Source organism: Engystomops pustulosus, chromosome 1, assembly GCF_040894005.1.
Source record: "Engystomops pustulosus chromosome 1, aEngPut4.maternal, whole genome shotgun sequence".
NCBI classification, from domain to species: Eukaryota; Metazoa; Chordata; class Amphibia; order Anura; family Leptodactylidae; genus Engystomops; species Engystomops pustulosus.
Genome location: NC_092411.1, coordinates 88,665,286 through 88,691,427, shown reverse-complemented (window position 1 = coordinate 88,691,427; position 26,142 = coordinate 88,665,286). Strand labels below are relative to the sequence as shown.

The 26,142-nt window shown below is 38.3% G+C and overlaps 1 protein-coding gene across 3 annotated transcripts in view; it reads left to right on the top strand.

The window, feature by feature from the left end:
• Positions 1–26,142, top strand: part of SEZ6L (seizure related 6 homolog like) — a 275,273-nt gene that overhangs the window by 190,920 nt on the left and 58,211 nt on the right. For all 3 annotated transcript variants that reach the window (XM_072147007.1, XM_072146997.1, XM_072146989.1), the window contains 3 exons: positions 10,861–11,053; positions 15,499–15,684; positions 19,541–19,706. In XM_072147007.1, the coding sequence (XP_072003108.1) occupies positions 10,861–11,053; positions 15,499–15,684; positions 19,541–19,706 (545 nt within the window). The remainder of the gene's footprint in view (positions 1–10,860; positions 11,054–15,498; positions 15,685–19,540; positions 19,707–26,142) is intronic.

The window sequence follows — 26,142 nt, the reverse complement described above, 5'->3', positions numbered from 1 at the left end:
TATCATTGTAATCCCAGCCAGAACTTTTTTGGTCTCTGCGACAATTGGATTTTAAAAATGTTGGGTTGTCATAAGAATCAGGATTAATAATAAAGCTTCATTACAGACACCTGTGATAACTGTTATAGCTGATCATTGTAGCCTAGGACTAAAGTACAATAAATTACCAATATCCAGAGGTCCGTTTGTAACTAGGGGTTGTATGTAAGTCGAGTGTTCTTAAGTAGGGGATCGCCTGTATTTGTTGAAATGGGAATACCTTTAGATTATTGCACCACATTCATTAATTTTCTGTCACACAGATTGTAATATTGTGGAGCCATGCCCATTTTTAGAGGCCACATCCTTTTTTGTACACGTCATAAAAATGGTCCAAAACCCTTAATAAATGTGGCATAAGGCATTTCTAACAATTCTTTGGCGTTGTTATGCTACAATTCTGGCACAGACTGATAAATCTCACCCACTGTTGTGATGTTGTGACCAAAATTCCTGATATCTGTGGAGTCTCTAATGTAACTATAACATTCATGCCTTCAGTTTATAAGAAGAGCAACTTTTAGGCCTTGTCTTATGTCTGAAGTTAAAATTCATAAAAAATGGTGATCCATATTCTATTCTTTTTAAAATGGCTCAGTCATCAATATAGACATCTATGTTAATGTCATTTATCTGGCTCCCAAAGCTTCATAGTCCCTGGCATTATTCTTGTCTTGTCTTTCATATAGAGGCGTGTCAACTAGAAATGCGAGGACCCGACATTTGGATTTGGCCGTGTGACCCAAACATATTGCCGGATTGGCTTTCGCACAGCCAGTCCTGCTAATTGACACCCCTAGCAACTAGATATGGTTATGAGTGGCCAGGGGGACATGACTAGTTTTGTCTGCTAATCTCTAGTGTCAACCACTAAATAGACTACCATGATTACTTCTCAGCATAGAGAAATCAGAGATATTCAGTTATACTGAATATTTTTCCACAAAACTAATTCAATCTTCTCAGCCACTTCTGCCCTATAACATGTTACCTGCAGAATAAACAGCATTTTCTTTTTTGACAGGTTTCATTTATTTCTATAAAACATTGGGTCACATTTACTAAGGGTCACTAGCTGCACTTTTGTCGGACAATGCATGTTCTTCATGGCTAAAACAGCTTGCACAGGTATTTAATAAGTGTCTGCACTGCGATTGTGCTTCCATGCAACGCAAATTAAGGGGCATGTCATTGGGCGGTCCGATTGATTTGGACTGAGCGCCAGTTTTAACTTTCAAATCGTGTTGCAAGCCCTATGTTAAAGGTGCACCACAAAAATGATAGTGAAAAGTGCTGGGAAGTGACACATTCATTATTTCTGGTGCACAATCTTAGTGAATCTCCGCACGCAGCATTATCGGTGGACAATGCATTTTTAGTTAAATCTAGTGACTTTGTAAGTAAGTGCCCCATTTAACTTAACGAGAGGTTAATTTACACTTTTATAAGTTCTGATAAATACACATTCATTGGATTTTGAAGTTTTTTCCAAGGATTGGCAAATATTTTATGTTCTTTGCACATATAATAATAATAATTCCTTTATTTATATAGCGCCTACAGACTACGCAGTGCTGCACAGCGCTTGCCAAATCAGCCCCTGTCGCCATGGGGCTCACAATCTAAACAACCTACCAGTATGTTTTGGAGTGTGGGAGGAAACCGGAGGAACCGGAGGAAACCCACACAAACACGGAGAGAACATACAAACTCTTTGCAGATGTTGACCCTGGGACTTGAACCCAGGTCCCCAGCATTGCAAGGCTGTAATGCTAACCACTAAGCCACCGTACTGCCCATACAGATTTGCATGTCTATTGTGTTAGAATCCACATTTATTAGATTTTTACATTAAGAACCAGACTGTTAACAATACAACATGAGTCCCATATTTCCATCTCTCGCTCAGTTGAAGTTATTCAGCATATAAAACAGCTGTGAGGATAGAGTTATGGTTTAGATTCACTTATTATCTCACCATGCAGTGCTTACTTTTTGATGTCAGATTTATTGCCATCCAGACCACATAAACAGAGATTTTATGTTCTCACGTCTGCTGTTTTGAAGTTATTATGATAATAACATAATCATAGTATTGTTAGAGAATCTTAACACTTCCTTGAATGTGATCTTTTCTCAAGGGAATATAGTTTTTTACATAGCCCCGCCATTTTGGTTTTGGAAATGTATTGCCTAGATCTTATTATGGAGGAAATCTTTTTTGACAGTCTGCTCTACCCCTGTGTATGGAGGCTCTGATGATTTAGTTCTGTAGTATACAATAAGGACATTTCTTACTCCCTGCCCCTAGTCAAAGGCTAAGCAAGTCGCCTACAATGTACTGAAGAGACGCAACCATATCAAAACAGTTGGGAATCTGTTCCTTCTGGAATAGATCTACTGGTTTGGCTTTATTCCCACTTTATGTCATCTTAATAACAGGCACATTAGGATATTTTTGGCTTTGTGGGTTTGCTAAAAAACTGTGATTTGAAAATTGCTGTTCACAGATATTACATGCTCCATTTCAGATATTTAATCTCTAATCATATTTTCTGCATCTTTCACCTTGAGTGGTTACTTATATCGAGTTATATAGTTTTATGAAATTACATGCATTGTATATTATTTAGGCAGAATACTAATAATACATCTAATGGAGTTATCTTTTAATATGGTTAGTTGTTTAAAAGCAAAGAATATTTGATGGCAAGTTCTACAAATTCAGGTAGTTATACTTATACTGCATGCTCTAATGAATTTGAAAGATTTTCAGATATATAGGACGTCCCTACATGCACTTTTTATGGAGATAGCTAATGGCCCCACCCTTTTCGGCTTAACTGACCAGGCCTATCCTTGGATTGGATATTTTTATTTGAGATTGGCGATTGACAAACTGTTATGAGGTTCACAGTCATATGAATAGGTCTGTGTATTACACACTTTCATCAACAGTGCCCTTTTTATTTATAAGTGTCCTAGATTGTTACTAAAAGGCCCAGTCAAATTCAGTTGGTGACAGGGCTACTGCCTTGGAAACATGGACTGAAAACTGTTGTTTCTTCTTTATGTAGCCATTGTGACAACATGGGCAAAAGTGTAAGGATGCAGAGTTTGGAAGCTCTCTACTGATTAAACCAGTGAGTATATCACTTAAAGAAGAACAGGGGGGGGGGGGGGGCAGGATCAGGTAGAACCATTGCAACCCTTGTCCTTGCAAAGAGGTAGGAGGGAGCAGGATAATAAAGATTTAAAGGAAATATACCACCAGGATGAAAGATTCTAAACCAAGCACACTCTCTGGCAAGATCCACTATTCTTTTAGCTTCTTCTGCCCTGTTTGTTTTACAAACAAAGGCTTTTAAAGTTATGCAAATTAGCCTGTAGGGCTCTGGGATCCATGGGTGTTACTGAAGTCTGGGGCCCCTCAGACTAATTTGCATAATTTAAAGCCTTTAAAAAAAAAACAAGACCATATGAAGCTTAAAGAAAAGAACATCCTGTCAGAGGGAGCACAGACCAGCATGTAAGTGTGCTTGGTTTACAATCCTTGGTCCTGGTGGTAGATTTAATTTAAGATTTACAGAGCACAAGAACTGCTGAATGTGTGTGATGCTGTTTGGAGTCAATCCCCTCACCCCTAGGTCTCTTTGTGGGTGCTTACTTCCTTCAACCAAAGCCCTGGACTTAGTGTTCCACAACCTAACAATGTACATATTGCCTGCCAGTTTCCCAGTAGTTTTCAATGTAGCAATCTCAGCCATCTAGGCTGAGCCATCTAGGCTGATGCTGCTGCAGACATTATGCTGCAGAAACAATTTGTGTGGCTCCGGCTGATTTGGAATACACATATATCCCTAGGGGCTGGCTTTTCTTTTCAAGTATTAACAGTCCAAAGTCCTCTAGAGTTATACATTAGTTCTTATATGCACATATGCTGTAGATTAACAGATCTTATCTTGATATATTAATGTATCACTTCTTATACATGCAGGTGAAACAAGCAGATATCTGGATGAAATACTTATTTTGCTGAGAGCGGGTGACCCAATGAGCTTAGTTTTAATGTCCAACTGAATGGGAAAAATATGACCGCAGGTGCTTTCTTTGAAGATTGTCAAGGTGTTGCGTTATTTATAGAGAGATATTACATAGTTCTTAGTTCTATACTTTCTCACTCTTTTATATGTATTCCATTGGGCCATACAAATATTCAGTTTATGGTTAAATAGGAGCAGGATTCACTGATAAAGCTTGATCTTGCTGTTCTTGCTGCCATTTGCTCACGAAGGGGTTATGCCACAAAAAAATTTACTTCAAAAAGAGCTTAAAATATTTCAAAAAGATTTTTATAATGGTTACCTGGAATTAAAAAAACATTTTTATTTGTTATTGTGATGCTTGTTCAGCCTCTATTCTGTTCCACACAGAAGAAGATGTGGGGGGCCTAGCCGGGCACATGCAGAGCACTGACAGAGACAGTTGAGTGCTCAGCCTTCAGAGTCTCCTTCCACCTGCTGTGTTCAAATAGTCCCTGCACTTATGATCCCCAGCCCAGCAGGATTCTGCTATAGATGCTGTGTGTCACCTACCAAAGCCCTGACATTGCTTTCCTTTTCATCTTTTAATCTTTGTCAGTATATACTTGAAAAAGAAAATAAATTGTATATATTTGTACATGCACACCTATATATTCATTAATAGTTACATCCTGAAACTTTCATATCAGCCTCATACAAAAAATATACAACAACCTAAGTTGTTCATAGCAACCAGTTACAGCTCAGCTATATTTTTTTTAAATCTGTACAAGAAATTTCAAAGCTGAGCAAGGATTGGCTGTTCAAACATTATAGACTTTTATACGTAAGGGTAAATTAGACTATTTTTCTCATGAAAATACATATTATACCGAGGACTGACTGGTGGAATGCATGTATATATATACACACACACACAAACACACCCTATACTGAGAGTGATGGATGATATACTGTATATACTTGTGTATAAGCCGAGTTTTTTAGCACAAAAAAATGTGCTGCAAAATAAAAAAAACTTGACTTATACTTGAGTTCATAAAAACAATTAACTTACATACTCCGTGCGTCTCCTCTTCCTTCTCCTCTTCACTGGTAACAGAGTGGACAGAGACAAGTCCTTACACTCTGGGCGTCATTTACTAAGGGCCCGATTCGCATTTTCCCAACGTGTTACCCGAATATTTCTGATTTGCGCCAATTTCCCCTGAATTTCCCTGGGATTTTGGCGCACGCGATCGGGATTTTGGCGCACGCGATCGGATTGTGGCACATCGCTGCTGGCATGCACGCAACGGAAATCGGGGGGCGTGGCCGAACGAAAACCCGACGGATTCGGAAAAACCGGCGCATTTTTTAAAGAAAATGTGTCGCGAAAATTGCACTTACCTTCACTCAGTCCGGCTCGGTGTATTCCAGTGCGTTCCGATGCTCTTCAGCGCAGCAGCGCCACCTGGTGGACTGCGGAGGAACTACCTTAATAAATCCCGGCCGGACCTGAATCCTAGGCAGACAGCAGTGCAGTACAGTGATGCGCTGTGCCGCCAGGGCATGTATACATCAGAATATAGGTAACACACTGCCTCAGCCCACTGCACCCAACTGGCATAAAGGCCACAATTCCCAGCTTATTGCCAGGAAATTTGTTTTAGGAAATTTGTTTTAGGCGTATAAGTAAATATGGCCCGATGTATAATGAAAATATAACTAAATAGAAAATAGATACATAGATAAGAAAGATGAACAGATAATCGATAAATAGATAGGTAGGAGATGACAGGAGATGGATGATAAATAGATATACAATTGTAGTTAGATAGATAGATAATTAGGAGACAGATTCTCCTACTAGTCTGGGATCAGGGCCCCTTTTCCGGACAGCAGTTTAGAATGTAGGGACATGCAGTAATGGAGACTTACAGTAGGAGGACTACAGGATGTATTGGAGTTATTTGCTCTGCAGACTTCTTTCTGAGCTGACTAATGCTGGATACTATGGATACAATAATGGGCTGCAACATTGCAATGGGTTTACAGCAATGATAGGGGAGGACCCCCCTAGGGGAGGGAGGTGTAGCATCTAATCATGTCTGGCTGCATTTACCTTGCCTGTGCTTAAGTAAGCACCTGTGAGGCTTGCACTTGCAGTAAGCAGTGGAGATCACAGCAATCATTGGTGTATATAGCTAAGCTCTCTGCCCCTCCTCCTCTCTCACTTCCTATTGGCTGCAGTGTGTCAACTGATCTTACAGTGTGTACAGAAGCTGTGAGGTGGCGCAGCAGCCGGGTGAATCCTTGTGCACAGACTCGGCCAGAGCAGCAGGACAGGAACACAGGACGGACACAGCTACCAGCAGGGAGGGCCACCAATCTCTAGAGAGGGAGTTCTCTCAGTAGGGCTGCACATTTTTTAATATATGGAAAAGCTGAAATTACTTTACAATGCATTCAGCTGAATTACAACCATGTGCTATGGTGGCACAACCCCTTTAAGCCAGAGCCGATAAAAAGAAGTTGCAGTATCTTGTTTTGTTGGAGTAGAAGAGAATGATGATTTCAGAAGGACACCAAGAGTTTCTTATATAATGAGTTTTTGGAACTGCACACAAAATAATTTCTTCCAAATGGTTAGCTGAAACTAGGAGGAATTCATATGGGACTCATCCCCTTCGAGATACAATTTTCATTATACTGAAAAGGCCATTTTCTCAATAACAGAGGTAATAGCACAGGCTTCAAGCACACAGTCTATCTCATTATTTTACACCCAAGTGAAAGCCAGACTATTCCCCAGATAAATCCTGTTAGGGATCCCATTATGACTCTTTTGACTGTACACCTTGGAATATAGACAGTCAGTATAAGTAAAGTGGACTGCCTTACCTAAGTTATATAGCTAAAGAGATAGTTATAAATCCCAACATGTAGATAAATGGTATCCTAAATTAAGCCAAATATATACATTTGGCTTCATCCAAGTATGTGGTCATGTTTGGTTCAAACACAAAATTTGGGTAAGGACACATTCAGTTATTTCATAAGTTTTTTTGCTTTAGTAATTGTGAACAAAAGCCATAGAACAATTGTAGTCTCAACAACTAGGTTTGGCTCACAATTGTTTGTACCCAAAATCCTATAGAAACCATGGGAAGAATAGGAAGCTTTGCATGATCTGAGGTAATCATTCCATGCAGTGTGTTGTTAACCCATTAAAATTGCTGTATAGTGTTGTATCTAATATACAGTATCGTTAACATCCAGATATGGACATTTGAAAAAGGCACACAGTTTTTGCAATTGCAATAAAAATTTGCTAATTTTTTTGTGCAAATTAACTCTAGTTCGGAACAGACACAGAATGGTATTTGTAGCTTTAGACTTTGTGACTTTTATGCAAATTTTTTTTTTAAAAAAGTTGAAAAATACCAACAAACTCAAATGCCTAAAATATTGGACCAAACTCTCTGAGGAATGCTTCCAGCACCTTGTTGAATCTATGCCACGAAGAATTGAGGCAGTTCTGTAGGCAAAAGGGGGTCCAACCCGTTACTAGCAAGGTGTACCTAATAAAGTGGCCGGTGAGTGTAAATTAAAGAAGTAAAAAACCAAACCCAAAAGCAAATATATTATACAAGTCCAAAGCCCCAAACTAAAGATAAATGACCCCCCCCCCATGTCTGGTAACTAAGACCTAAGTCATCATCCTAGGAAAGTCAGCAGGAGACACTAGATTTCCCCCCTCCAGCTACCAAGAGTCTCAGCTAAAGTGGTACACACTGAATTGTACTTTTCTAATCCAATGCCAAAAAGTAAGGACTGAAATACATGGGGCAAAAAAAGTGGTAGCACAGCAACCACTTTATGAGGAAAACCGCAGGCAGATGTTTGGCATGTAGCGGCCTTTCTTAAAGAGGGGATATAAACTACCTCTTTTTTAACACATTTGTTTAAAAAAAAATCTAGCTTCTTTCATTGTAAATAATTTTGTAACAATTCTGTTGAGGTCACCTATAAAATAATTTAATACATAGTGTGTTGATCAAAAAGACATACAAAAATAACTATTACAATCTCTTAGCTGTGAACATTTTCAAGAAGCCACAGTTTTGTTATGGGAAATGTATAAAATACTGTTGCTTGCTGACAACTGTCAAATGCAAACACAACAGAAAACAAACCAATAAACTATGAAATAACTCAATAACATTTACTGCAAAGTTCCCATTGTGTAGGAGGTATTTGTTTGTGTTGTTATATATACTTGCCTAGTATATCTGAAATATATTGTGCTTGAATAGGCTTGTAAATTATGTTTTCAAAGCATTAGATATAAACTTTTCAGCAAGCTTGGTATAAATGTTATTTCTATTAAAATCATGCACTGTGTAATAAGAGGTGTATCAGAAAGCCTAAGGCAACAGTTATAGATTACAAAAACCATGATCCTCCTTCAAAGAAATGTATAAACTGATCTCTTTTTTTAATTGTTTTATATTGAACTTCCTTTTTAAACATTTTAATATTTTCATGTCATTATTAATAAAGACACATTTTAAAATGTCAGGCATGTCTCTCTTAGAAGAGGTAGAAAAATCATTGGCCAGAGCAAAGTAGAAATATCCTAACTTCTATCTAAGGATAAAGCAAATATCTAGAGCTGTCATTAAAGCACTTTAAGAAAATGATTGCCCATACTTTCAAAGATAACAATATTATGAATTAAGTATACTTTAAAAAAAAATCCTAAATTCTTTTACATCCATAGAATGGACTGGCCAGTTATTCCGAGCAGTGAACTGTCAAATAAATCAATTGACAATTGATTTTATTCGGAAATTATATTTTCAGGAAAGTGGTTTAGGTAATAGGATCATCATATTTTGCATCAATATGGGTGTTGAGAAAGTATTTGTAGCTTGCAGAAGATTAAAAGAGCGAACTCCATTAATTCTGTTCTCTTGATGATAATGGAATGAGATTTTATGTCATTCTAATGAGGTTTGGTTGGAAATTTGAAGTGATGGTTCTTTCATGTCTTCATTAGGACCTAGTTTCCACTTGACTGGCACTGTGATAGAGAAATGCCACTGTAGATACTTATTTCAATGAGAATAACGTTAACGGCAAATGGTTAAAAATAGTCATAAGTCAAATTCAAAAATCTAATGTTATCATTGCTATTATTTCTTTGGTGAAGAAAACAAAGTATAAGTTCCATCTCCTAAAATGTACAATTTTAACCTTTATAAATTGTTGTTCTGCATGATGAGGAAGGTCTAACTTAGGTTGATATCCAAAATAGGTAACTGAATCACTCGTACAGATGTGTCAGATGTTTATGGTATGAATTTACTCAAAAACAGAAGAACATTGGTTGGGCTACTAGCTCATTAGGAAGCACAGCTATAGGCTCTAATCAAAAACAAGTGTAAGCAAATGTAACAAAAGGTAGATGATGAACCACAGCGCTCTTCTATCAATTCCCTGGCCTTCCATGTTCACCATAATGGAGGGGAGATCACAACGCTGGTATCTTTAAAAAAGCCCCCACACTATGATCAGAAAATTATGCTAACATTGCCAACAATTGATAATACCTCTACATAGTGTTGCCAGTCGACAATGGGTGTGCAGTCACATGGTGACCCATGCGACCGTTAACCAGCTGTGTTCCATTTCCATGGAAACACATATGAAATTGGACCGAGGAACCCCCCTCACCCACCCCCACCCCCTCTCCCCCCGGGTGTAAACTCAACACAAGCACACCATGTGACCCTCAGACGGCAGACATGGCTACCCAACACTGTGTGACTGACACAATCAGTCAGTGACTACAGGAGTAGTAATTCACAGTTGATACTCTACCATAGCATGAGGAGAACTTCATTATTACTTCTTCTGGTAGTGACTCCTGCTGCTTTATTCACACCCAGTGTCTCCCACAAACAAGCATCATGTATTATTATATATACAATAACTGTCATATAGTAACCCACTAATTTAATATAAAGTACTTCAGAGATTCATTATCCTATATATAGTCCCCCAGAATAAGTTACAGTATGTATAACACCACCCATTTTTCATATATACCGCACCCCTAAACTGATTATATAAAGCAGTCCCTAATTAATAAACAGAAGTATCATTATGTCGGGCTTCTGGAACTGCACTGCAATACATTAGTATCTTGGACCTGGATCAATGTCTTGGACTTGAAAGAGTGATCATAACATTGCTGGTTCGAGTCCAAGCCTATTTAGTGTAAAGTAAGTTAAGAAAAAATGTGAAAAACTGTTCCTTATTGCACAGTGAATTCTATAAAAAAAAATACAAAACAAAAGCACAATCACTACCTGTGGACGCCATATATAATTTATTGAAATGACTTTAAAAACAGTATAGAACAGTATAGACTTAACATTCCAGAGGCTGGGCATATTCTTATGGGGATTTGGCCAAGGACCCCTTGGAAGCCAGTGGCCCCAGGCGGTCACCCATACCACCTATGTGAGGATCCGACATTGCATGTATGGAATTCTGTGGTGCGTGATGGTAAATGGGCAATCTTCTGTATAGCAATGTATACCATTTGCAAAAGTTTTCTTAAAGTTATTTAAAATTGTTAGCAAGGGACATATTAAAAATAAGGTGTACACGCCCTTCATGTTTTATTAAAATTCTTGGTTTTATTGATATCATTTTATAAAATGTGGCACAATTTTATGTACAACTGTTATTTATTTGATTTGATAAAGGATTTTCCTTACCTTAGGTTAAAAGTGTAAACCTGTCTGAAGGAGAGCATCTGTCAATTCGGGGTATTAATGAAGATGGTCTTGTGGTCTTGGCAAATGAAACTCTTCTTGTTGAAGGCCAAGTGATTCGAAGTCCAACAAATAGCCTTTCAGTTTACTTTAAAACACTCCAAGACGGTACCATTGGAACTTTTCAGCTTCATTATCAAAGTAAGTGTATTCAAACATTTAAGACACCCCAAGTTCTGTGTGTAAAAATTAAATAAAATAATATTAATACTGTATTACATTGTTAAAAGTTTTGGTCAGGGTTTGCCTCTGGGTTTTTAAGTGAAAATCAGGAGTGGAGCCTACACAAAAATGATGACTTTAAGATGCTCCTTACTATAAGACGCACCCCAGATTTAGTTTTCCATAAAAGGAAAAATATCTTTTATACCAATTAAAATACCCCTGTTGGTCACAAAGCACACACAGCACTACTACATCTAAACATTTACACACACAGCTCTGCAACATCCATTTGTTCATTCACAAACAGCTGTGCTACATCCATTCATTCATCCACACAGTTCTGCTATGCACACACGCGAACAGAAATAGGAACACACTAATCACTGCTAAATACACACACATAGAAACACACTAGGCCCTGCTACATACACTGGAGTCTTCTATGCACACACAAACACACACTGACTGGACACTATCCACAGAAACACACACACAGCTCTGCTGTACACAAATATAAGGAATACGCTGGGCACTACTGTATAAAGAAACACACACAGCTCTTCTCTACACACACTGGACACTACTATACACAGAAACACACACACAGTTGTGCTATACACACATAAGAACACACTGGGCACTGTTATATATAGAATTATACACATAGCTCTTTAATACACACAAGAAACAAACTGGGCACTACTATATACAGAAACACACACAGCTCTGCTATACACACACTGGGCATTACTATAAACAGACACACACAGGTCTGCTATACACACACAGTTGTGCTATACACACACAAGGAACACATTGGGCACCACTATTCACAGAAACACACATGCAGAAACATCCCCCCCCACCACCACCACCACCTCTTCTGCTTACTCTGTCCCAGTTCTCTTCCCCATCACGGTAACCTGAGGACCCTGAGTGATGTAGGAAGAATGTGATCAGTCACATGCTTCTGGAGGTGAAAACCATGTCGGGATTTTTGGGAGAAGGGAGAGAGCAAGAGAGTGGGTGAAGCACTATGTCAGAGGTTCGGAGGGTCTGGCAGTGCTGGATTCCCTGACCTTCGAACTATAAGTTGCAGGCACATTTTAGAAAGATTTTTTCTTGCTACAATGTGTGTCTTGTAGTCCAGATAATACGGTATAATAGGAACATTTGCATCTGAATCTCAATATACAGAACAAATTGTATTTCCTAGGGGCATTGTGTAATATTCCATGGTAAGGATGTAGCCCTTCTTCTCAATATGTATAAATATAAATTATACTTCCTAGGGGCACCAAGTTTTCCATGTACTGGGAACATTTTCAAATCCAGTGAGAAAAAAGACATTTTCTTATGGGCTTTGGTTTCCAGCTTCCAAATAACGAATCCCCTTAACTGTTTGGGTTAGTGCACTCAGAGATATACCAAAATAATATAACTTTGTTATATTTTAAATGTAAAATATTTTGAGCATTGTTTTATTCTGACACCCTTTTACCTTTTTCAAACTTTGGTGAATAGAGAGATGTGTTATTTTTGCAGAACAAATTGATGTTTTCATTGATACTATTTTAGGAACTGTAGGATTTGTTGACCACTTTTTATAAAGTTTTTAAAGATGGGTGAAATGGCGAAAAAGCTGCTTTTTTTAACATTTTTTCCTGTTATTACTGCTCCTAACATGTATATGATTTGGTTTGCTCAGGAAAAGGGAGATTTAAATTTTGGGGGGTTTCTTTAACTCTTTATTTATTTTACTACTTTAAGGCCCCCTAACTTGCTTTAACCCTACGAATAGGTCATACTAGTTATGGTTAATTCCCAGTCAAGTGACAATGGTAAATTAAGCTTATATTCTCACCATTTTACATAATTATTCCTTTAAATGTGGCACATGGCTAAGTGATTATTATTATCGATATTGATGAGGCTTACTAATGAACAACCCCAAACAGAAACTGCAGCAGAAACCACCTGTTAGGATCAGTGGATCCTCTGGACCACCGCGGGAGATGGAACTAGCCAACACCCGGGACCGGAGCCTAGCGGCACCTGGTATTCACCAGAGCCCGCCGCAAAGCGGGTTGGACTTGCTGCGGCAGGATACCACTAGGTCGTTCCCAGGTGTGACTAGCCCGCGGTGGCAGCCGAGGTCGAGGTACCTTAGCGGATGACAATCTCGTAGTCAGGTCCAGGCAGGTGGGAACAGGAACACAGGCACACGGAACACAGCAACACGGAGGAACTCGGGTAACACGGCAACACAGGACTCAGGAGCGGGAACACACAGAAACGCAGGAATACAGGAATACACAGGAATACACAGGAACGCAGGAATACTCGCTTGGAAGCTTTCTCTAAGGATATGAGGCACAAAGATCCGGCAGGAGGAAGAGGCAGGATTCTTAAAGGTGAGGTTTTCAGCCAGTGCACCAATTAGCGGTGCGCTGGTCCTTTAAATTTTCGGCAGGAGCCGCGAGCGCACCCGAGGAGGCGGGGACGCACGCGCACGGCAGTCCTGGGAAGAGCAGGAGCTGGGAGAGGTGAGTGAGGAGACCAGGCTGCAGCGGGGGCACACGGGGGAGCACCTTAGCTTTTTGCCGTAGATTTCACATACAGAATACTGATTATTTTTCGAGTTACATTTTGTAATAAAATGTAATGTGCATTGATAGTGGACAATAAACTATAAAGTAAAATTCTATGCTGAGCTGATACGGATAAACTTGCATACTGATGTGTAAGCAAAATTCTGCTGAAAGCGGTATATGAGCAAAATAATAACAAAGAAAATCCAGTTAGTAGATGAATGACTTACTTCTGTATACTGAGATGTATAGTGAACTTAGTGATTTTTTTAAGTCCTTAAGATGTGAAAGCATTTTGTTTTGAAAAGCCAAACCATCTGTGTATATTCATGTCCCATGTGTTGGTTTTGTTTGATTAGATGAAAGTTGAATCCTTGTCCTCTAGCGTGAATCACATAAAATATGTCTTTTAAGATGTAAGATGCAGTTCTTTAGAGAGCTTAACAAACATATTGTATATTTTGAAAATGTGCTGAAAACTCAAGTTCTTATTCTGTGTACATCTGTATCTACAGTGTATAATACACTAATGCGCTTGTGAATTATTACAACCAGATTACACTGCTGCCATACTAATAAAGCTGGATGTACCCAGTTGGCTAAACCAATAGGTCCCACATGATCACCAACAAACATAAATGTAGATAAAATGTGTCTATAGATAAAAAAAAAAAGATTACCTATGTTCAATTTTAACATTCCCTAATTCGTTCATTTGGAAGCTAAACTGCTTTCAGGGGTTTTTCTTTCCTTTTTCCTGAGGGAATTTTTCATGACCATGTAAAACTACAAGTAGTGTTAGAAATGAGTCTCGGAGCACTGTGCAACAAGCCTACAAGTAGTTTTAGAAATGAGTCCCGGAGCGCTGTACAACAAGCTCTTTGTGTATGTTGTTAGTAACTGCAGGACTATGCAAAATACATTTATACTCCAGGATTGTACCTGGACTTGCAGCCCTCTGGTGCACTTGTGTGTGAGATCTCTTCATTGAACACTTATTGGGTAACTGTTGTAATATCTAGAATATCTATCCAAAAGCCTGCTACAGCAAAAGGGACAGGGTGTGCTGTGTTCAGCTACAATCCTTAAATATAAATGCATTTTTCACAGTCCTATGTATGGTCCAAACTTCTTAAAGATTCCCTTTAACTTGAATGTTCAGCTGTGAGAAATAGCCGTCAACTTCATGAGGTCAGTGTCGGTCAGCGTCAATACAGTCCATCCATAGTCTTTCATTTATTATTACACATAAATTTAACGCAAACATTAATCAGAAATGAAAGAGATTAACAAGGACAAGATGGCATAGTTGCATACACAGTGCATGCATGTTGGTTGGTACTATCATTCAATACCAATTGTTCTGCAACATATATCAAGCTATCTACACGTAGCATATACGTATACATAGCTATCTATAGTTGCTGTTGTAAAGCATGTGCTACTGTCAACATCTGCTTGGCAGCCGTTGGGAATTCCGTGTAGTCGTGCAAGTCTATTATCGGGGAGTCATTATGAAGGGAGCCTTTCTATTAATAGCAAGATAGTAGGCGATTGCTTTTTATGGCCTTAATTAAATCGTTAGTGACTAGTGCCTTTCTTTAATGAAGGAAGCATTCTGTTCATGACATTTACTCCAAAATCTATATTAACTACAGTGTAAATATTAATTGATATTTATTTACTTATTACAAATTCAATTTTAATTTAAGGCTGTTAATAACATTCAGGAGTTTGGAGCTAAAGGTTCCAGAAGTGTTATAACGAAATATGTTTATGGGGGTGATAATTCACAATGAACAAAAACAATATATTTTCCTCTTTTTTTAGTTTTTATGCTCAGCTGCAGTTTTCCCCGAAGACCAGACAATGGAGAGGTCAATGTCATGGGTCTTCATGCTGGAGGAACTGCTCATTTTCATTGTAATATGGGATATGAGTTGGAAGGAGCCAGAAATCTTACATGCATCAATGCTTCAAAACCACGATGGAGTGATAAAGAGCCCGTCTGCACAGGTCTGTATCTCCATTCAAGAAAGTCTTCACTTGGAAGCAGCCAAGTCAATGACAGCGGGAGGTCAATCTACAGATATTCATATCATTGTGTTTAAAAATTTGCACTGGTCGTAATGGTCATTTATTACATTTCAGATCTGTTTGCAGTTTTCATACTGACTCTACCAATTTACCAAGTGGGTAATGCTGGATTTGAGGTTGGAATGTCTTTTTAAAGGGGTTGTCCACTTTCAGCAAATTATTGATATGATTTGTGTAAGGAAAAGTTATGCCAATTTCTTTGCAGTTTTTTAGATCTCTGCTTGCTGTCCTGCTATAGGAAACTTCTCTGTTTACTTCTGGAAATCTCTCCATGGTCATGTTATGGACATGCAGATGCATGAGAGTAGTCAGAGCTGTGTGATACTAATAGCTCGTGCTCATGCATGTCCAACATAAGACCATAGACAGATTATATCCACTGGAAGTAAACAAAGAAGCTTTCTATAGCAGGACAGCAAGCAGAGATTTAAAAAAAAAAACTTCAATGAATTAATGCAGAAGGAATATTGGAAAATTGCATAACTCTTTATTACACAAATCATACCAATTATTTGAAGAAAGTGGAAAACCCCTTTAACTGCTGCACTCACTCGCATTTATTAGTACAGCCCTGCACTGATTTCTCTTTCTACACATCATGCGGGATTTTCTCCCTTGTGCTGACAGACGGTGATGCTAAAGAGTGATTTCCCAACTGAATTATATTTATCTCTCTTCCTCAAGTCTGACATAAGCTTTCCTTCCCCTCTATAAACTTGTGTCACTTGCCCTCCCTGATCTTTATACAGGCCCGTATAAAATTCAGCAGGGAAGTAAGAAGACTCCTAAGGCAGACTTTGCCATTTAAGGCCACCTCTGTATAGACTTACAGACATTGATGCTCCACTGGAGGATTCTGGGAAATATGCAAATATGTTTTCCAGGATGAGAGAAGGAAAACATTGCCTCTTGAATACCTTGTAAGGCAGCCGTACATCATGTCACTAGGCTTTATGGAAAGCTCATGCTTGATGTTACAAGGTAGTTGAGAGGCAATGTTTTCCTTGTCCCATCCTGGAAAATGTACAGGCAGTCCCCAGGTTACGTACGGGATAGATTCTGTAGGTTTGTTCTTAATTAGAATTTGTGTGTAAGTTGGAACTGTAAATTTTATAATTGTAACCCCAGCCAAATTTTTTTTGGTCTCTGTGACACCTGAATTTTTAAAATGTTGCATTGTCATAAGAATCAGGATTAACAATAAAGCTTCATTACAGACAACTCTGATAACTGTTATAGCTGATCATTGTAGCCTGGGGCTAATGTACAGTAAATTACCAACATCCAGAGGTCCATTTGTAACTAGGGGTCGTCTGTAAGTCGGGTGTTCTTAAGTAGGGAAACACCTGTATTCTCATATTGACTAAACTTCAGATGCACAGCCAGCTAAATAAAGGACTTACACACACTCTGCAACAGCGCTATACAGGCGGTCCCCTACTTAAGAACACTCGACTTACATACGACCCCTAGTTACAAATGGACCACTGGATATTAGTAATTTATTGTACTTTAGTCCTAAGCTACAATAAACAGCTGAAACAGTTATCAAATGTGTCTGTAATGAAGCTTTAGTGTTAATATTGATTCTTATGACAACCCAACATTTTTAAAATCTAATTGTCCCAGGGACCAAAAAAGTTCTGGCTGGGATTACAATGATAATATATACAGTTCCGACTTACATACAAACTCAACTTAAGAACAAACCTACAGACCCTATCTTGTATGTAACCCGGGGACTGCCTGTAGTTGCAATTTTTAACTAATTTTAACAAAAATAGTGGCTTGAAGCAAAGTAACTATATAAAAATAGTACAAATTATCTATAAAACTTTTTTAGTACACATTTCTTTTTAAGATATAAGGAAGTAGTAGTTGACCTCACACAAACATCAAAAGTTACAGATCATCAATCGCTATAAAGCATACTAAAAAGAAGTTTAACCATTATACCTGTTATGCCTATTTAAATTAGCCCTATAAGTGCTATGACTCTTGAATAGCTGGACTGTGTGAAATAGCTTTAAAAGAGCTCACATTGCAGTATCAATGTTATAGATCACCTCTGGGAGTTTAGAGAGAAAACAGCTACTGCAGCTTGGTGGATATGTATGTCTACAAGTGAAAGCTTAATTTATTATAGATCACGGAAATAGCTGCAATAACCAGTAATTGCAATCCCTACATAGCAGCAGGGAACAAAGTGGAACAGCTTTATCAATAGCGTTCCAGCATTATATTCATGTTAAAATTTTACAACATATGTTCCAAATGTTCTTGGGTTCCTGGTTTCCTTCTTTTCTGTTAAATGCATCAAATAGTGACTTTTAAAATTATAGACAGATGAAAGCTCCTCACCAGTTCTGACCTGTCTGACCAGTTATTACTGCACTCCACTTCTGTCATACACTACAATGTGACTAAATATTAATATATATGTGTCAAAGCTACCAAAAAAACACCCCACTAACACATATAAGTATCACAGCAGTGGTAGCAGCCATAGCACCTGCTATGGGACCCACAGTGTCAGGGGGGCCCATCATCTGACCTGACACTCTAAACAGTGAAGGAGGTACACCATTATATACATAATATGCTGCACATTGTACAACATAGTATGTATATAACATACGTGCAATGTAAATATGCTGTGTCTGTTATATATATATGCTGTTTTTGTATATGGTGTATACTGCATGAGTGTTTATATGCTGAATGTTTGTATATGGCACTGTATATGTGTGTATATGCTCTATATGTGTGCACAAGTATATAAATGTTTGATTGTAACTCGCATGTGTATGTATACAAATATATATATTTTTTAAGTGGGAAGGAGGGCCCCATTCGGCAGCCAGCTGTGGGGCCCTGCCTCTCCTAGTTACGCCCCTGTATCACAGGTATAGTAATGGTGCCCATCTATTTCTTATTTAGCATGAATCTGAATATTCTGACACATAAAAGGAAGTCTAGCATCTACTCAATCACTATATTGTTTGCAACATGTTGTAGAAAAATGCTGTGTGGGTTCAATATTCAAGATCTGCTCTAAGGTTATTTAATAATAAAAGAACTGATTAACAAATTGTCATTAATGTCATCCAAACCAATTCTTCGAGATAAAGTTGTATAACTTGCTGGCTGTTAGAATACGAGATGAGATTCCCTGCAATTTAATAAAGCCGGCTGGTTGCAACTTTTTTTTAATTGCAAAATCATTCAAAGCGGAAAATGACTATGGAGCAGAAACAATAAGTTCCTTACAAGTAAAAATTCATCCAAAAAAGGCAATAGCGGACAATTATAACTACTGTATGAAGTTTATAAATACAGTATATCATCTCCAAGGTGTGTAAGAGTGGCATAGTGGCACAGAAGCCCTGAAATAATCGCCAATGCTAGCTTATTATTAACATTTGTGATTATTCTCCCTAATCCGCCACCTTAGGACGCAAAGGGGTGTGAAGGAGGTGTGGCCAGGCACACAGCGCATACTGTGCACTCGCTGTAGCCAACAAATTTTCATATGTAAAAATTCACTGGCTGTGTTTATTTCTACTGCCTAGAAATAAACGCTGCGCAGGACCCCACCGGATATATCAAAGAGCGCTAGTGTATGATAAATATCCCCCATTATCTATGATGACTGATCTGGATCTGGATAGTGGACTGCCACTCACCCCCCGCAGTCGCCACTAGATGACTTGCAGGAATATATTGCACACTGTTTTATTAATGACTTCACTCTATCTTTGTGTCTTTTACTTAGCTCCTTGTGGTGGAAGAGTTCAAAATGCCACTGTTGGAAGAGTCCTATCCCCAAACTTCCCAAGCAACTACAGCAACAATCTCTTTTGTGCATGGACAATAGATGCTCCAGGAGGCCAGAAACTACATTTGCACTTTGAGAAGTTTGTCTTGACTGAAAAAGACAGGTAGTTCTAAAAAGTCTTTAAAAACAACGTAATGTATTAAAAATCAGCAATTTCTAAAGAGAATTTTATAAAGCAGACAACCCCAAGAAAAATTGCTGAAATGGAAGAGAAAACTGATTGTTTTATAATTAGTGGAAGGTTTTAGTGGCCATATTCCAAAGGTACTTATGAAGCACAATATTGCAATGAGTGACTTATGTCTTAGCACCAACATTCATTATTACTAAATCCAGGCCATTTGTTTAACCTAACTCCTGTAATCTTTGTTCTTGTTACAAGTGAACTGATTGTACAGGCTCCTGCAGTGGATGGCACGCCTGCTGTTCTAATAGTAATGTCAGGGAAGGTAGATCAAATTCAGATCAAATTATCCACTATCTGCAAAACATACAGCAAAGCATACGAGTGCGCTGGCATCTGCTTGCCTAGCATGCAAGCTCCTTCAACTAATTAGTGTTATTTCAGGTAACAGAACCAGGCTTCTTAAATAATAGATACATTTTTGCTCCTCATATTTGTTACAAATCACGTTTAGCATAGCCAGAAATCAAAAATGTTCCTTTTTTGTCAGGTTCATAACAAGTCAGTTAAAGTTTCCTGGCAAGAAATTTAAAGGGAAACTGTCATCACCAAAGGCATTTTTGAGTGGTGACAGGTTCCAAAAGGCCATGCAATACTCAATTTTAATCATGTTTTGGTTAGTACTAAAATTGTTTTACTTCTTTACATTCCTTTAGTTCATCTTTCCTGGCTCCCTGCCAGAATCCTGTGCTGAGTCCCAGGAAGGGGGGCACTTCACATCTAAACAATCTGCTTGATCGCATCCCTCCATCAATTGCTCCTCAGTCCTCTTCAAACCAGTCCCTCCCATATTTGTTCTCTCCTCCTCCCCCTACAGAAAGCATTTTGGCAGGGAACCAGGTTTGATAAACTAAAGGACTGTAAAGAAGTAAAACGATTTAAGGACTAATCAAAACATGATTTATATTGATCATTACATGCCCTTTTAGAACCTTTCATTACTGAAAAATGCCCTTCATGGTGACAGGTTCTGAACACTTCAAGGAAATCCTCATCTTCAGAGATTTCAGAGTTTAAAGCAGATAAGGAGGGATGATAATAACAAGTGAAACAGGAAGCATTTTTTTATAACATGAATATATTAAAAAGTTTCTTGTATTCACTTAAACTATTAATTTATGCAGTTTGTTTAAAATCAGTGTCACGGGTGCTCCTGCGACACACGTCCCGGGTCACAGGTGCACCCCCGTGCACCTCTCAGATCCTGTTCTCTCAGTGTCCTCCCAGGCTGCCTTACCTGTCCATGTTCCTGCTGTGTCTCTGGCCATGCGGAGGCAAAAGTAAATTTAAAGTGCCAGTACACCACTAATCATGTGTACATTGCAAACCAAAAAAGCAATAGGTGGGGACATAGCGAGAGGACTACTACGCAGGTGCAGAATCTTGAAAGAGTTTATGGTGATGTCAAGGAGGGCTTCAAAAAGATAAATGGGTGTAGCTGAAGTGTGGTGAGTGATGTTGATAAAGCGTTGGAGCCACAGGCCAGAGCCACTTTATAAATGCCCCCCAAAGCACTTCAGATTCAGTTTTATATTTAAGAGCTAGGTGTTGTGAATGGAATGTATGCTTAGATTGAGCACTGCAAAAGCAACAAGACTGTTAGCTCAGTTTAAAGGGCATATGATAGATTTCCCTGTAAATTTTCTATCACTTGTCAAATTTCCCACACTTTGACAAGGGCCACTGACGCATGATGTCATTATATCAATTTTACCTATTGGAAGTTTCAATGACTGATCTGGGTAACTTGTTCTTGTAGTTGGTTCAATCTGCATGTGTAATTTCATTTTACAATGTATACAATATATAAATTATACTACACTGCATCTATGTATGAACAGCTTCTCATCCATCTGGATGTTTAGGGGTTAACTCAAGTATATAATTTCTAGATAAAAAATAATAATTCTATGCAGAAACAAAAGAAAGTAAAACTCAAGTTGTAGATTTAAATATTAGATACACTTAATTTTTGTTCTTTCAGCCTACTGGGGTTTAGCTGAGACAGGAGACTGAGGAAAATATGTCATATGCCTTGAGTCAGATTAGAAAAATACATTTTATTTTACAAAATAATGAGACACATACAGAATGAATATTTGGGTTTCATTATGTTTCAATAATCAAACATCTATTTTTTAATCTTTATTTATGGGAAGAGAAGTGACAAAGATGTAGTGCAGTATACCCCGGGTAATACAATGTTGATAGAAAATAATGTGAGCTGAATGCCAAAGTGCAGTGCCAAGAAGCTAAGAAAAGATATGTTTTGGGCAATTTAGAAAGAAGTACAGATAGATGGGATTTTTACAAACTGGAAAACCAAAAACAGTAACATGTAACATGTCTGTCTGTTTGATAAGAAAATGCATGGAAACATATACATTCAAATATTATTAATAATCCCATCTAACAATGTTGTGTTGTGTTTAGTGATGAACAAACCCAATCCAGACTTTGCTCAGAATTTTGAGTTTGGAGTTTGAAGTTGATTAATGGGCCAGCATTTAGCCCCTAACAACCACAGGCATGTTCATTCTGGGCATGGCTAAGGATGGCCAGACAGGACATGTGGCTCAGCAGTATAAGAGGCAGGGTCACATGTCCTGGCACAATAACAGAGAAGAGACAGAGCTATGGATGGCTGCTGCTGGAGACAGGCATGGGCAAATACTTTATAATTTCCCTTTTTAGGGCCCCTAGTTAGAAATAAATGGCTGATATGTACAAGGACAGCTAAAAATTTTAAACAATTGCCTTTTTCAGTGCAGTGAACTATAGTGCCAGTGACTGTGACTTCATGTCTAATCCCAAACTGTCTCATATGCAGTCACTGCATGTCTAATCCCAAACAGTCTCATGCCGCAGTCACCTTATATATAATGTTAAACGGTCTCATACCGCAGTCACTGTCATACTACAGTCACTGCATGTCTAATGTTAAACAGTCGTATGCCTCATTCACAGCCTGTCTAATGTCAAATGGTCTTATGTGCAGTCACTGCATATATGATGTTAAAAGGTTTCATACCACAGTCACTACATGACTAATGTTAAATGAGTCCATGCTGCAGTCACTATCTAACAATCTCATATGCAGTCACTGCTGTCTAATCTCAGTTTCATACCACAATCACTACATATCTACTGTCAAACAGTCTCATACCGTAGTCGCTGTATGTCTATTCTTAAACAGTCTCATAAAAGTTATTAGCGCTAGAACATGGGAAAATTAAGAATTTTTTTATACAGGTGGTTTTAATTTCTGTAAATGTATGAAAACATTATAAAACTTATATAAATTCTTAACCCCCAGATAATAAAGTAGACATGTCATTTGAGGCACACAGGGAAATCTGTAAAATCCAAGCCCTCAAGAAAACGGCACAAATGCATTTTCACCAATTTCACTACATTTGGAATTTTTTCCCTGCTTCCCAGTACACGACATGGAATATTAAATACCATCACTATAAAGTACAATTTGTTACACAGAAAACAAGCCCTCACATAGCTCTTTACATGGGAAAATAAAAAAGTTATGGATTTTTGAAGATGGGAAGTGAAAAATTGAAATGCAAAAATGAAAAAGGGCCGGATGATTAAGGGGCTGATATATGTTAATTTCTGTACAGGCAGTCCCCGGGTTACATACAAGATAGGGTCTGGAGGTTTGTTCTTAAGTTGAATTTGTATGTAAGTCGAAACTGTATATTTTATAATGGAAGTTCTAGACATTTTTTTTTCTTATGCCCCAGTGACAATTGGAGTTTCAAAATTTTTGGTGTAATTAAACCAAGAATTATCAATAAAGCTTCATTACAGACACCTTACAGCTGATCATTGCAGTCTGGGACTATAGTAAAGCATCCAGAGAGCTTCACCAGAGGTCACAGTGGGCAGAGGGGTCCGTCTGTAACTATGGGTTGTCTGTAAGTCGGGTGTCCTTAAGTAGGGGACCACCTGTATTTTCTGTTATTATCTTAAGTTCCTCCACTATCCCTTTTTGGCAGAGCAATTTCCCTTTTTGCAGCCCTCTATACCATATTACACACCATCTAACAACCACTTTTGGGTGTTAAAGTTCGAGTTCAACTTCAATGGGGTTTGGATTCTAAATCAAGTCCTGGTACCTAACCAAAGTTTTTCTTGAAGTTGGGCAGAACTTGTTGAACCTGAATTTTTTTAAACTTAATCCAGTTGTACGCTATGCGCTGTCCGACAAGAATGAACATTGCCGCGATTCACAAAGATTGTGCGCCTGATTTCCTGCATCTGTTGCTTCGATGCTCAGGTCCGCCGGAGTTCACCTTCTTCTTCCCGGCGTATGTAAGTGCATTGGTTGCGTCACAATTTGAATATTAAATCCCGCGCTCAGTCCGAATCAGTCGGATCATCCGACAGCACGCCCCCCCAATTTCTGACGCATGAAAGCCAGCGCAATTGCGCCACAATCCGATCGCATGCGAAACAATCCCCAGTTAAATACCTGTCACAGCAGCACAAATCCCAAAAATTTCTAAAATCCAACAAAAGTGTGATCCGTGGACCCTTAGTAAATAATTTACTTACCAGGTCCTGTTGCGATCCCGCAGTGTGTTGTCCAATGAGGATTCGGGTTTGCCAGGATTCACTAATATCGTGCGCTCGATATCCAGCAGGTGTCGCTGCCGCGCTGAGGTCCGCTGGAGTTCACCTTCTTCGTCCCGGTGCATGTAAGTGCTTGATCTTGCAACACAATTCTTTTTTAAATTCCACGGTTTGTCCGTATACACTGGGTTGTCCGCCACGCCCCCCTATTTCTGTTGCGGCGACGATGCGCCACAATCCGATTGCGTGCGCCAGTCCCCGGGGCAATTCAGCGCAAATTGGAAATATTCGGGTACCCGACGGAATAGGGGCCGCAGGACCCTTAGTAAATGTGCCCCAATGTGTAGGTTTCTCCTCCAAATGTATTTTATGGAAAACAAGGTAACCATAGCTAACCATCAGACCATTCTGAATAAGGAGGCTGCTCTTGAGTCCAAATTTCCAAACCTTACACTCTAATTATCCAGTATAATCTGATGTATTTACTAATTAAATACATAATCTCTTGGGAATTTCTTATTTTACATAATCAATATTATACTTTATCTCAGATGTCATTTATGTGGTTTCTATGTAATATTTTAAATTGAATTTCCTAATTAAAATAATAATAATAAGTTTAAAGTTCTAAACAGCTGTGGCATATTGTATACCAAGAACAAAATCGTTATATATTCTACTAAAAAGATTTGCACTTCACTTTAATCTTGCTCCAGTATGCAGCTTTGTTCTCTGGTTCTGCCATTGTAGGCATCTAATTAAGTTAGTCTGTTTACATAGCGCAGTTTGTTAAAAATCAATAGTCATTACTGAGCATCACTATACAACAGCGGGTCTGAGGGAAATACTATGGGCTGTAAATGTAGGCAATGAATAACAGTACATTCTACATTTCACATTTTAGATTCCCTTTATTTTTACTTGGTTTATACAGCAAAACTATTTTATAATAATCAGTAATATTGTAGTTTAAATACTGAAAAAAAATTAAAATGTAAATATTGCAAAAAATAAATGCATAATTAGCAACAAACAATGTTGATGTTATGTGTTCCAAAGATAGTGGTGAAACCAAGATGCACATCAGAATCCCACGAAGGCAAGATGATCTCACCAAATAAAATGCAAAGACAGCCAAATAAAAGTTGTAATATAAAATAATTAAAATATTATAAAATATATTTTACCAAGTTTACTGAATAAAAACTTTGAGGCTCAGATTACTTCCTGAGAAGCTCATATGTTGTGTGTCAAGACCAAAGAAAGATTGTGGTAATTGAAAGTTAGAAGCAAACCCAACAGGTGATCTTATTGTACATTTCCATGCTTTGCCTTCCTTCTTCATCTTGTTTGTCTGGCTCTTATGTCTGTCACCTGATGGCATAGCAACCCTACCATGAGATTGTAATTCTTTATTGCTTTTCTTAGAATCTTTATTACTTTACCATTTTCTTTAAGTCCCTCTCTTATTCTTTTTAATGTTGTATATGCCATTGCTTTGATGCTCCCAAGTGATTGTTATCTTTATATAAGCCTTTCATTGCAGTGAATGTACAGTGCTCTGCAAATTAATTGGGACAAAGCATTTGTTAAGTAAAATTGTAAGTATGTTACCAGTCAGTGATTCAAACCAGTTTTAACTGCTTTGAATAGGTGTGTGTACAACCTTCAGTAACAAAATGTGGTTTGACTGGTTTTAGTCAGAAAATAACAGCTAGCTGCACCCCCAGCTTCAGTTGAGAGCTTGTTTCTGTGAGGAGTGGTT